The sequence below is a fragment of the Poecilia reticulata genome, chromosome 17, assembly GCF_904066995.2.
Source record: "Poecilia reticulata chromosome 17, P_reticulata-male-v2, whole genome shotgun sequence".
Classification (NCBI taxonomy): Eukaryota; Metazoa; Chordata; class Actinopteri; order Cyprinodontiformes; family Poeciliidae; genus Poecilia; species Poecilia reticulata.
Window position 1 is genome coordinate 16,958,125 of NC_088846.1, and position 13,479 is coordinate 16,971,603.

The following is a 13,479-nucleotide window of genomic DNA, read 5'->3' on the forward strand; positions in this document are numbered from 1 at the left end:
TCTCTAAATGGTATAGTTTGTTTTTATTCTATTACAGCACTGAGTCAGGATAGCAAATACTGGCAGTATTTCCTCACTTTGCTCCATATCCATCAGATTGTGAGAACATTTAACGCTCACCGCTCTCTTCAGATTTTCTCTGGAAATTAAAATCAGGTTGGGTTTAGCTGAACTATTGCTAAGCTTCCAGTCTATTGATTTGGATGCATGCTTTAGGTCATTGTCTTGTTGAAAGATGAATCTGCTGTTCATTAATTCTGAACATAGTCAGGAGAGGGTGTCTGTACTTATACTACATGTATTTCTATTCCAGAAACATTTCAGTTTTTACAAATTGAGTTAGTAGTCATTTATTGGTTATATTTAAGGAGGTAAAGCCTCCAAATTGATGGATTTTTCCATTACTTTTATCAATCACAAAAACCTGGAGGTATATACTTTTTTTTTAAATCCAGTCTGGCTCTCTCCTGCACATGGAAAGACACTGTTGTTTGAACACAGGTCACCATTTGATTAAGCCGGTTTCTAACTTAAGCTTTTGCCCAATTGAGAGACAGTGTAGCTCGCTGGTCTGAATGTAGATGTCAGAACAAAAACGAAAAGAAGAGAAAGAGAAGGGGAAAGAAACAAATTAAGAGGGAGCAGAGGAAGGGAAGCAGAGGTCTGGTTAAAATGTGGCGGGGTCTATTAGCTTTAGGTCTGTCTGAATAAACCAAGCTGTGCACACACTCGGGCCTCTCTCTGTCACTCTGTGTTTACTTAAGGCTGATTCTCTTCCTCTCTCCTGGAATCTTCTGTCTCTCAACTTACTTTCCCTGTTTTCAGACGTGAGTGTGTGTAAATGTCTGCCTTGCTCTAACTGAAGCGAGTTTGGGTTAGCACTATTATAGTCCAGAGTGTAATCTCTCTCTTGAGTCATAATTACCTTAAGTGTTTAGTGCGTCTTTCTGTCTCCCTCAAAGTGCTGATCAAGCGTTGGACCGCTTTGCCATGAGGAAATACTACGATGACAAGGTCTCAGCTCTGATGACACCTTCACAGAAGCGGTAAGACCCATAACAGAGCTGTACCCTTCCATTCAGAGGCATGGAAGGGCCACACCATGTCCTGTTTGACCCAATATGCCTCTCCCTCCAAACATTCAGGTTTCTGACCCACCTTGTTCCATAGCATACAGTCAATGCCTTTTAGCTGAAGGGCATCCGCTGTTTAAATAAGAAAAGGGTCTCGCAATGACCTGGTGTAATTCTAACATTTTATGATTTATCACTGCTAACGCTGATGTTTCATCTACCCATCTCACCCATGAATGTCTGTCAAAACTTTCACCAAGATATTTTTCATCTGTGGAGGTTGTGAATAACATTTTCTATGCTATACTTCAAACTTATTTTGAAAACTTTTTTTCTTCCCCAATAATCCATCCATCCATTTTCTTGCACCCTTTTTCCCTCAGTGGGGTCGGGAGGGGTGCTGGTGCCCATCTCCAGCCAACGTTTCGGGCGAGAGGCGGGGTACACCCTGGACAGGTCGCCAGTCTGTCGCAGGGCAACACAGAGACACACAGGACACACAACCATGCACACACACACTCACACCTAGGGGCAATTTGGAGAGGCCAATTAACCTGACAGTCATGTTTTTGGACTGTGGGTGTGGGAGGAAACCGGAGTACCCGGAGAAAACCCACGCAACGCACAGGGAGAACATGCAAACTCCATGCAGAAATGCCCCAGGCCGGGAATCGAACCCAGAACCTTCTTGCTGCAAGGCAACAGCTCTACCAACTGCGCCACTGTGCAGCCTTCTTCCCCAATAATGACCACTTTAATTCAGCAACGAACTAATAGTGCTAATCTCTTCTTACGCTATGGCAAATTATAACTAAAAAAAAAAGTATGCCATCAATTGTTGAATGTTTGTTACCAAATATATTCGTTTTTATGCTGAAGATCATAAGTTTTTTATTTACTTAATAAAAATAAAATAAAATAAAATGACAAAAACTTTAATCTTTGATCACAGACCGATCTACCAGCTATCACATTCATCTAAATAGTCGTAGTACATAACAATTAACATTCCTGTAGGTTTAGGAGCAAGCATTTTTCTATTATTCTAAGAAAACTATTATAAGCAGGATTTATTTGAACAGTTATGCCCAAAGTTTGTATTAATAGTTCAATTTGACTAAATCATTGCAAGTTAACTGTGGCTGTATAAATTTTATTCTGCACTGGTAACCACCTCATTGTGTTTTGATGATTACTGATATTTTCAGGTGACACTGGAAACTATTTAAATGTGTTAAACCATATAGAACGGGTAGATGTGCATCAGAGATTAAATTCAGCCAATGTCCCCTTGAATTTCTCTCCAAAAACAGAGAAAAAAATTGGTATACATGAAAGGATAAAAAACTACAAACTCCCAGCATTTCTTTAAAAGCATCAGCCATCATCAAATAGTTTCATTCTCCTTTAATGGTGAGGTAAAATTTTTTGGTAAATTGTCATTTATTTTCTTTACTACCTCTATCATAAAAAAAAATGTTGAAACCTTGAGCTTATTTTGCCATTCTTTACAGGCATCACATTTACACATTAAGGGATTTGTAAATAAATTCTGGTCCCAGATCAGACATCTGACGGCTTTTAGTGACGCATCTGAACCAGACGTCTGCAAAATTAGTGAACATCTAATAAACACTTTTATTAAAAGTTAAATTACTCTTGGAGTAATTAAGGATAAGTGGGTAATTTATTGGAACCCTGTGTAATGTACATTCCTTCCGCTCTCTGCTGCATGATTCAACGTGTTTTCTGTTGTGGGAAAACTCCTAATAGACTTGCTAAATTTTAATCTCTTCACCTTTGCATTCCCGTCAGGTATGTTTGGATCCTCAACAGTTTACTAAGTGGGTCCATGAAGATCAACGCCTCACCTTTGTTCCTGCACTGTGTCGTCCTCCATGGGATCCCAAACTTTGAGGCTGCCAGCAGAGGTAAAAGTCATACTGCTTTATATATCCACCCACCAGATTCAGGGAAATTACAATGAAAGGGTTAAAAATGGCCACATCAGAGTCTTATTTGAACTATATTCCTATTTCTGTTTTTTCCAACACACTTGCATGCTCAGGCACATGGACGTTGTGTAAAAAAACTTAATCCTCTTCTAAATTCCCTGTTCACAACAGGGCACTGGGAATTCTTTCATTTTGAGGTGCTTAGGTGGAAATTACTGTTTTTGCTCATTTCATTGAATCAACAAGAAGTCGTCATCACATCTTGGAGCTAAAATCCTTCTCCCACAACAACAGCTTATCACACTTTAGCCCTCAGCAAAAATAATGCCCAGAGGTCATGTTATCAAAGTGCCTTGAAAAAAAAGCATTAATTGCAGGTTTTCCTTTGTTTTTTTCTTTTGTTGTGTTCAGTGTGTTGCCCATACATCAAAGTCTACCAAGGAATGCAAGCAGTGTACTCCTCTGGAGTCTAGTAAGTCGCTCAAATTAATTTCATGCTAATTTTAATTCAATTTAAGTAACAGCTTCTTCACGCCAGCTCACTTTGACAGTACCGTCTGTTGTTTTTGTTCAAGTCACATTGGTTCAAATCACAGGGATCGCGTGTGTATCAATCTGGAGCCTGCCCAGCTCCTGAAAGGGGACATCATGGTAGGAAAGAAAAAAAAAAAAGAGAAAGAACAAGACATGTACACAAAGATAGGAGGCTTTAATACTGACTGCTGTAATCATGTTGATTTCTTGCTTTCTTTTTGTAGATTAAATGCTATCACAAAAGTGATGTAACGTCAGAACGCGAGGTGATTTTCCGGCTGCAGTTCCACACGGGAGCAGTACAGGGTTACAACCTGATATTTGAAAAGGAGGACATGGAGAATGCCAACAAAGGTACACCTGCAAAAAAAAAAGCCTCTAAGAACAGGCCTCAACCTGCAGTTCCTAGTAAACAGCAGCTCTCCTGCTTCATAAGGTCCCCACTAAACTCAGACTGGACACAGATTTTACTGGCAATTTTTCTTGTGTTGTGAAAGAAAGACAGTAGAAGAACAGAAACTTAGTGCATTTTCTAGTTCTGAATGCCAAAACAGTTACATCATTCCTGTGTTTGCTGTCATTATAGATCCCAGATTTCCAGATTACGGCAAGGTTGAACTCATCTTTTCTGAAGGACCAGAAAGAATTCCAGGTAAGTTTTGATTGTGCAGTTTTCTTTTTTCTTTTTTTTTTTTAATAAGCGAACACAAGATGGATTAATTAGAAAGGTAGACAGAGTGCCCTCTTAATTTTCCCTTCCGTCCTCCTCGCTCTGCTCCCCTGGTGAGAGGGGATGTGGAACGCCACAGAGGGGAAATGTAGTGTGAAGTGTGTGCTGACAGAGAGGTAAAGAAACACAGCATGTGCTGTCCTCCGAACCCAACTGGAAAGAAACTACGTGGCTCTGTGTCATTCACTGTGTTATGTACGCCTATGTGCCTAATTTGTTAATAAGACAATCTCCACATACTGGAGTTGCACGTAAAACTACTTTTGATAGTAGTTTTCACTGAATTTAGTTTGGTGGAAAAAGAAAAACGAGACCCTTTCAGATAAACGTTTATTTTACTTTGTGAAGAGAAAGTATACTAAGAATGTTTATTTTAGCAATGCAATAAAAAAAAAAAGTCACTCAACCTTTCTGTTTTTACCATGAGGTGTATCTGTAATACATATTACGTAGCCTTTTAGGTTCTTCAAGAGTGTGGATTTTGTTTTCAGGTGCTGACAGGTGGCAAAACGGACCCGATGTTATTGTGGATTACAACACAGCAGATCCTCTGACTCGCTGGGACTCGTACAAGAACATCTGTGATGGTGAAGGTACAGACGCTATGCTGCTTTAGATGTAATTTGACTCAGAAGACGTTATTTCATCTCTAAGGTCTACAATAATGATTCACCTACTGAACTCGAAAATTATTGGAAATTTCATGAATGCAGCCCGAATCACAGGTGCTATTTTGAAGTAGTTACTGTTTTGCATAAACAAACAGTCACACTAACCCCCCTTTTTTTTCTCCAAGAATAGCCCAAGCTATTTATGAATAACCTCTCACACCAGTGACACTAACGAGGTTTATGTAACCTTTTTAAAGTGGTGAGAAAGGAAAGTGGTCAAAATGCTACATTGGCATGCAGTATGATGAGAATGGCAAGAAGTGTTGTTTTTGTGGAAAGCAGTGTTGTTTCACTTTGGGAATGCTGGGTTCAGAGGAAGAGCCGAGGGTTCTCAAGAGATTTCTTCTTTGTTGACTCACTCTTCAAGTTAATAGGGATCCCACACATGTACAAATTCTCACTCATGGACACCCACATGCATATATGTGTATATATAGTTATATACACATATGTACTTAGAGAACCACCCTGTCGGAGCGTCTTGTCCTCGCTGTGGTTGTCGCTCTCCACTCAACCACAGTATTCACAACAACCTCTCAGAATAGAGCTACGTGGTAGTAACATTAAAACCCCAAATCCACCCTTTCCCAGTGTTCATTGAGTGTTTTTATAAGTCAAGCTTGAGTTGATGAAAACAGTCAGCCTTTTTTCTTTTCTTTTTTTTCTTTTTTTTTACTTTCATTTAAAAAAAACAAAAAAACAAGCACGTCCACATGAAGTTTTAACGCCAGCTTCTGGGATTGCAATGAAAAGAAAACCACACAAATTTAAGAATTCATCAAAGGAAAGGAGAGGCATCAACAAAAGAGCTTTTCTATATCCCGACTCCCTTGATTCCACAGCATTCATGTGGGATGTTTACAGCTTTGTTTTCGCATGTAAACTCGAACATATGAGAGGAGGGATGGAAAACGTTGCTGAAATTCTGCATCTACTTACCAGAAGAGCTTACCCTGAACCAGTTTGCTTCAAAGACACTCTCACCCAGTGACGTCTCCGGAGGAGGAAGTCTGGAAGCTGTTTGACACCTTAGTGATAAGGTTGTGAGAAGAAAACGTTATTTACCTCGGTGTCTCTATTTTAATTGGTAGAGTGTGTTTGCTGCAAAGTGAGAATTAAGATGATTGTTGTTTGGTTTAGTTTATTTTTGAGCTGGTCGGCTGTCTTTGCTTAGTATCGCCACAAACCCTGCTTCTAATTTGTCACTATCTTTTATTGATGGAATGAGATTTGATTAAAAGTTGAGTCAATATTGCAATGCATATATAAAAGTCTTAACATTTTTTTGTTCCCCATGCAACCAAGCTGACAAGATAAGTTACATCATTAGATGCGTAAACAGAAAATGAAAATTGGCTCTGACGGTGCCACTGAAATCTAAATAGCTGAAGTAGATATTTCTGGAAATTGAATGTGTCTTTTGAGGTTCCCTCCATGGTTAGTGTAATTGCTTCAAAGAAGTGATATTATATGATCACGCATTATGTTACATTTGGTGTTTTTGTTGAATTCTTTAGGCTTGCATTTTGAGTAAAAGTCTAAAACCGACTGCATTGTCAAATTATAAGCAGAGGTGACAAAAATACTCAAAGTAAATGTTCTCAAATCCTGAAATTTACTCAAATTGAATTTGTCTTTTCTGAGTATTCTCTCAAGTTGTGCTCTCATTTAAAGTGGAGGAACTGTGTATTTTCCAGGAATTTAGTTCCACTTTATAGCACAGTCACATACCGTCAGTTGTTAAAAATGCTGTAAAAAAACGTAACCTCAAACAAATTTGAGGTTACGTTGTCCTCTACGTTGATAGAGGCCTTGAAATTGGCCTCTATCAAATCTCCTGCTTTTCCCCCACATTCTACCTCCAGCAAATCATCCAAACAATGTTCATCCATCATTCCATTTACAACCATGCTAAAGAACGATGGACTGAGTAGTGATTCATATGATGAGCTCAGCAGATGTGCACCTCCACCAAGTGTTTGCTAATTGCTGCTGCCGCTAGTCTGATGGAGCTGGGGGAAGGGTGCTCTGAGTGGTGGAAGCTTGGCTGGAAACTGCACCTCCATGTAGGAGCTTTTGTTGAAATAAGCATCTCTTTGTATGAGCAAGCATTTAAGCATCCCTGAATGGCTGCCATGATTTTACATAACACCCCATCTGTAAATCATTGTTCATGTAATGCACATTCTAAAAGCACATGCATAGTGCTTCGCAAAAATATTCAAAATGGAACGTAGCATGGAAAGGTACAAGCGATACAAAAAGTTACAAGCACAAACTTAAATGTGTTTTGCTGGGATTATATGATAGACCAAGTCACAATGGTGCATAATTGTAATGTGGAAGGAAAAAACGACACATTGGTGGGAAGGTTTGGCAGGAAGTTGAATGAAGTTAAATGCAATGCAATCCAAGAAGATAAACAGCTAGAGGCTGAAAAAGATTTGAGAGTAGAGTTGGAAGTTCCAGAACTACATCCAGTTGTGAATCTTTGGTAAGACTTGAATATTGCTGTTCACAGACACTGTCAATTCACTCTGTCTGAGCTTAAGTTATTGTGCAAAGAAAGACGAGATAAAAAAAAAATCTCTCCATAGATTAGGACTTTAAGTTAATGGAAAAATAATGGATTGCAATATTTTTGTTGAATATTTCAATGACCCCATTGATTGTGATTAATTATAATTGCAACGACCTCATCATTCTGGTGGAGCTTGTGCATCTTCGTTTGTCAAATCTGTTTTGGGTGTAGTAGTTTGCATCTACAAAACAATAACATAATGCCGCTGGCCAAATTAAACTTTTTACTTCCACTGTCTACGAATAGACAAAGCACATTAGAATCTTTTTGGGATATTTAGAAAATATTATTGTCTTCATTATGTTTTTGACTCCCACTTTTAGTGGAAAGGCTAAAATGGTTATAAACGAGACGGAACAGAGAGGGTTGGGTAATTGCATAGTCGTACCCAACCAGACTTCCTAAAGCTAGAGCAACTTACGGAAGAGTTGTGGTTTTTCTTCTCTCTGCACTGTAATCGGTGGATATTTTTTAAAGGACTGACAGCACCATAATAGCAGATGTAATGAATAGAAGAATGCAGAAATGGGTGATTTTTCTCCAGTTCACAAGCTTTTAAAATACTTGTGAAGCTATGGCTGCATATCCAGCATAAGAAATATGACTTAAATCTGTTTGTTCAAAAACAGCTCATGATCTCTAACAAGGCTTTTTTTTTTTTTTTTTACATGTTTTTACCCCGTTTTGTGCTTTAAGGCAGATAATGTGTCTTCTTCTGACACACGAGATTGAGAGGAAAAACAACTTGCCTGCAATTTTTCATGAAAATAGCTCTGGGCTCCTGGCAGAAGTTAATCTTTGCCTTTAATTACAAAGTGTCTTTTTTACAGAGTGGATATGTCTTGAGCTCCAGGAATGTTGTTTTCATCCTCTGTCTTCTCCCCAACCCCCATCCCTTTCTCATACGATATATCGCTATTTTGCCTGCCTCCTATTCCTTCTTTTCCCCAGTGGGGTAGTCCCGTAAAATAGAGGCGAGAGGTCAGGTTACTCGTTTCCTCCAACCCTGTTCAGCTCAATAGCTCCGCCTCACTTGTTTACATTCCTTTGCCCTTATATGGAGATTTCAAACCCCTTATTCCCCCCCACCAACACCACCTCTCGTCTGTAGAGTGCAAATACTCTCACCTTCACTGCAGAAAAAGAAAACCAGCTAACTTAATGAAACTTTTGAGATTTGCCTCCCGTTGTTATCCACATGTTAAAAGCCACGTTTGTTCTCGTGCATCTGCATGGCTTGTTCTCCTTCCCATGTTTGGCTTCACCTGAGACCTTGAATTTCTGAAATTCTAACCTGGTAAGGAAAGTGAAGGTAAGAGATTTTCCTCTTGAAGTCGATGGGTGGCCACGAAGGAGTGCATGGTTGGGGGGCAGTGCAGGATGTCAGAGTTGATGAAGGAAAAAAATGGCAAGAATTGAGGTGAAGAGGTTAAATGCCGGCTTACGCTTTGCTAAATGGAATGTCAGGGGAAGGATTTGTTGGAAAACTCCCGGTAGAACAGGCCTGCGCTGAGCTTTATACTTAGGCTGTTGGAGATGGGATGCAGATTTGTGTGGGGCCCAAACCATACATAAAAGTAACCGTTGCGGGAGAAAAGAAGGGAGGGAATGGGGGAAAGGTTTTATCATGCTTGTCAGTTATTCAGACCTTCTAGTCATAGTTTTTTGGGAAGCCAGGCACTTAAGGTAGTAGCTTGAGACAGAAGGCGTAGGAGTTAAATTCTAGCTCCTTTTTGTTGAGGCAGAGTGAGAATGATAATGAGACGGTATCTTTGTTAACTCTGTATTTGAAGTTTTTTGGGGTTTTTTATCTGTAGCATCTAAGGATTAAGAAGGTTGTTTGGACATATGCTGAGGGTCAAAGGGCAAGGGAAAGCAAGAGGAATGCAGCCCTCTAGTCATCTAAAACGTGCGGGAGCCTGTGCAATATTTGACATTGAATCCAAGACCTGAATATGAAGGGCAATACTGGCCATCACAAATGTCATGGCGTTACTTGGAATTTTGGCATTGACCTGGTGGACTGATAATAATGGAACTATGGGCTATGTTTGCTTTAAATTTAGAAGAAGTGAAAGGAGAAGATAAGTAGGTTGCTTCAGTAGGGTGAAATGATTAATTTGTTTTTCCCCTTCCAGTATTTTAAATGGAAAGCTTAGGGTTTTTGAAATGAGGTTCTGTTAAAAGGTCATAAGCAGTTAAAACCATTTATGCAGTGGTGAAATAAGTAAGCTCATATTAAACCATGCCAATAGTAACGACAATCTCTGTTATAGTATGTATCAAATGAAGCCTTCTTATTATTTCTGAAGGATGAAGGTGAAAGTTTTTTTTTCTTTACATTGAGTGATCTCTATCGACAATTCAAAGAAAGATTTGTACGTATCTAAGAATTGAAAAGACAGCATGAATTCAAAAGTTCTGAACCAGCTTTCAACACCAGAACGTCCAGGGATACAACTTAAAATTGTGCTTTACTTTCTGTTACTTTTTCTGAACAACTTAATGCTCTGCACCAGCCATTCTGACAACAATGTGTAAGATGCAAACAAAAACATTTAAAGCAATGCACCACAGCAAGGGTCCTTGGTTCTTCTGGATTAGAACCAGAACCAAGCTTCATGACATGGAGATGTCACAAAGGGCTGATCAGCCAATCAGACACTGACTTAATATAGTGTAAGACCTATGCCACTTTAAATGGCAGATTTAAAAAAAAGAAAGAAATTATATTACTTTTCTAAACCACATTCTTTTAGGCTCTAGTGAATAAAAGCGTCAACAAACTACCAGTAAGACAGAACACTGTCTCATGACATCCACAGTTTCAAACACGCAATTTTTCTATAGAATAAAAACACTAGTAGTTTCTAAAGCTGCCAGTTTTGAATATTAAATGTTTAAATGAAATCATTATTTAAAGAAAGTTTGACTTATCAAGGCATTCATAACCTACTTTGAGCACCACGCTCATCAAGGTCATACAAATTTTGGAGATAAGAGATTATTACAACGATATGTAAAAGGTCCCGCAAGGAGATTTGCATGGTTCGGAGCAAATCAGTTAAACTAAGTGAAGTTAAAATTGTCTTGTTGTCAAAACTAGCTAATCTGAATAATACCAAATCAGGATTCAAAAACAGTTATCCACCTCAGGTAAGATATTAACTATTTATATATATTTTTTTTTTTAGCAGAGCCTCACTTCAGACATCCTGAACTATTCTGATGACTTGGTTTCATGTCCTGTTTTAAATGTTGATTTTATGAGTTGAGCTGTGATTCCTGTTGTGTCCCTGTCAATTGCAGAATATGACTGTAGACGTTTGATGGAGTCTTGTCTTTGTGAGTCCCCCTGTTTGTCTTGTATCTGCGTGTGACCATACCAGCTGACTGTATGAAGCTGCAGCATCTCTTCTGTTTTGCAGCGCCACGCTCTCAGGGCCTAAACCCGGACAAAGCAGCTAGCAAGAGGAGCGCTGTCTGTGGAGAAGCCACGCTGGGAAGAGGGACCCGCACAACCTCCACCACCTCCAGCCCTGACCATAGTGACCACGCCCTGTCTGTGAGCAGCGACTCAGGCCTGTCCAGCACGTCTCTGTGGGCAGAAAGACAGACACCTGTCATCACCACCACCACCACCAGCAGCAGCAGCACCACCACTGTGAGGGCTAACCAGGGACCCAGTCCACAGGAGAAGGTCCAGCTGAAGCAGCTCCTTAGCGGTTTTGGTCTCGAGGATCCCTCCCTGGATGAGATGGAGGACCCAGGCCCGAAGTTGGGCTTGAAACAGACACTTCCAGTACAGTTGCACTTTAATGGAGACACCCGACCCCGAGAGAGAGAGACGGACATCCTTGACGACGAAGTCAACACAGGTCATGATCTGCACAGTCTGGACAGCCTGGGAACTCTGTCATCCTCGTGCCACAAGAGCAGCCAAAACTCCCTTCTTTCGGACGGGTTCGGGTGTCCTGGATCAGAGGATCATCACAACCAGCACCACTTACATCACACTGCACCTCAACAAACGGATGATTTTGAGAGAAGAATCTTTTTGAGCTCCAGAAGCAACTCTGTGACTTCCTCTAACCCCAGCAGTGCTCCTACACCAAAGCAGCATGTTTACAGACAGGAGAGCTACTCCACACAGTCCTGGGTTCGACAGCAGCAGATGGTCGCTGCGCAGCAGTTTAACTACATGCCTGAGGATGGAAATGAGACCGAAAGGTATTCTGGGATCAAATCTGGGAGCGGTTCACCCAAAGAAAGTCTGGCCAGCCAGCCACAGAACCACATCAGGGACACAAAAATGGAAAGTGTCAAGAACACAGTACCTCACAAGGAACAGCCAACCACCAATAATAACAACAACAATAACAAACATGATGACGAGATTAAATCCCTAACAATGGATATTGATAACTCCATTGACCAGCTAAATCAGCTGATCATGGACCTGGATCCCATGTTTGTGCCTAGATTGGGCTTCAGCAAGTCCACCAAGAGGGGCGGCGGGACACAGTTCAACGGCTCAGTCAGCAAAAGTTCAAACAGCATTGATGTCAGATTCAACGATTGTAACACAGCAACTCTAAAAAACCCACCGCAGACAGGTAAGATAGTCAGCCTGGGTGTTCTTGAAGTCTCATCAGTGAATGATATTTAATGAAAGTAGAGGAGTTAGATGATGGGGTTTGCGTAGTCTGAGGTTGAAATTAGTGTGCAGAGCTTTCTGGAATAGTGTGCAATTTGGTTTATTTGATAACTTCGGTAAATAGAAAAGGGTAAAATTGAAGAATGTTGAAGACTTTTACCTATAGAATGTTTTCTAAAAGTCACATCCTTTCATTGTCCATTGTCCATTCAATCATTCTTTTGTCCACACATTTGTTCATCTGTTGATTAATTGACCCATCGACTATCCATTAATTCATCTTTCCATCCATCTGATGTCTGTCTATTCTATCTGTCTGTCTGTTCATCCATCCTGTTGTCCACAGTTCTTCATACTATTTCCTAAGTGCCCATCACCCGTCACTATCACCCATCCATCCATTTGTCTGTCCATCCCTCAAGTAGGAGAGATATATGTATCTCTCCATCTTCTGTTCCTTACGTCGCTGAACTTGTCCATTAACTATTCATCCTTCCTTTTTATCCAGCCATATATTAACTCTTCAAATGTCCTTAATTCCATGCATTTATCCTCCGTTGAGTATTTTTTGTCATTAAGATGTCCGTTTATCCCTCTGCCCAGCAATATATTTACCATTCATTCAATCTTCTGGCCATTCAGCAGACATTATTATTTCTTCCTTCAACCTTTCCCTCCCCTCCATTCTACCTATTTTGGGTTTATGCAGATGCCACAACCATTAAATGCTGAGTGTTGTTTTTTACTTATAATTTAAAAATGTCATCTTCAGGTAAAATATATAAGAACTGAGTATAAGAATAGCTTTTTTGGCAATCAAAGGATGATTGAACCTTGTTCTCTTGTTTCTCCCTTCCAGCATGTTTTCATGACAGAAATGGTAGGGTTACTGCCAGAATTTCAGATTTTGTTTTGTGAGGGAAAAGTTCTGTCCAAACTTGTATGTGCATCTAACTGAGTGCAAGATCAGTAAAGGTGCACAAAGAAAGAGAGAGCAGCTCTTTATCAGTCTTTGTGAACATCTCCGCTTCTTGAACTTTGATAGTAGTGACTAAATACTTAGCTTATGACCGACGAGATTACATTTTCATAAAAAAATAGTTACTAGTGTATTATTTTGAAAAAAAAAAAAAACACAGTTATGCATTGTAAGCACTTTCAAGCACTTGCATCGGAATTAGATACTTGCCTGTTACGTCTATACTGAAGAATAAAGTTTGCCATCTTGTTTCCCATGCATCTGATACCATCAGTGTTGTGAAAAAAAATAAACGATTA

General features: G+C 39.8%; 1 protein-coding gene across 3 annotated transcripts in view; it reads left to right on the forward strand.

The window, feature by feature from the left end:
* Positions 1 to 13,479, forward strand: part of LOC103479558 (tensin-3) — a 41,276-nt gene that overhangs the window by 12,750 nt on the left and 15,047 nt on the right. The window contains exons 6-14 of one of the 3 annotated variants that reach the window (XM_081598745.1): positions 963 to 1,046; positions 2,889 to 3,004; positions 3,440 to 3,500; positions 3,604 to 3,679; positions 3,787 to 3,916; positions 4,149 to 4,214; positions 4,784 to 4,885; positions 10,854 to 10,889; positions 10,973 to 12,160. In XM_081598745.1, coding sequence (XP_081454871.1) covers positions 963 to 1,046; positions 2,889 to 3,004; positions 3,440 to 3,500; positions 3,604 to 3,679; positions 3,787 to 3,916; positions 4,149 to 4,214; positions 4,784 to 4,885; positions 10,854 to 10,889; positions 10,973 to 12,160 — 1,859 coding nt within the window. The remainder of the gene's footprint in view (positions 1 to 962; positions 1,047 to 2,888; positions 3,005 to 3,439; positions 3,501 to 3,603; positions 3,680 to 3,786; positions 3,917 to 4,148; positions 4,215 to 4,783; positions 4,886 to 10,853; positions 10,890 to 10,972; positions 12,161 to 13,479) is intronic. The other 2 variants (XM_008434056.3, XM_081598744.1) reach the window with 2 other exon arrangements.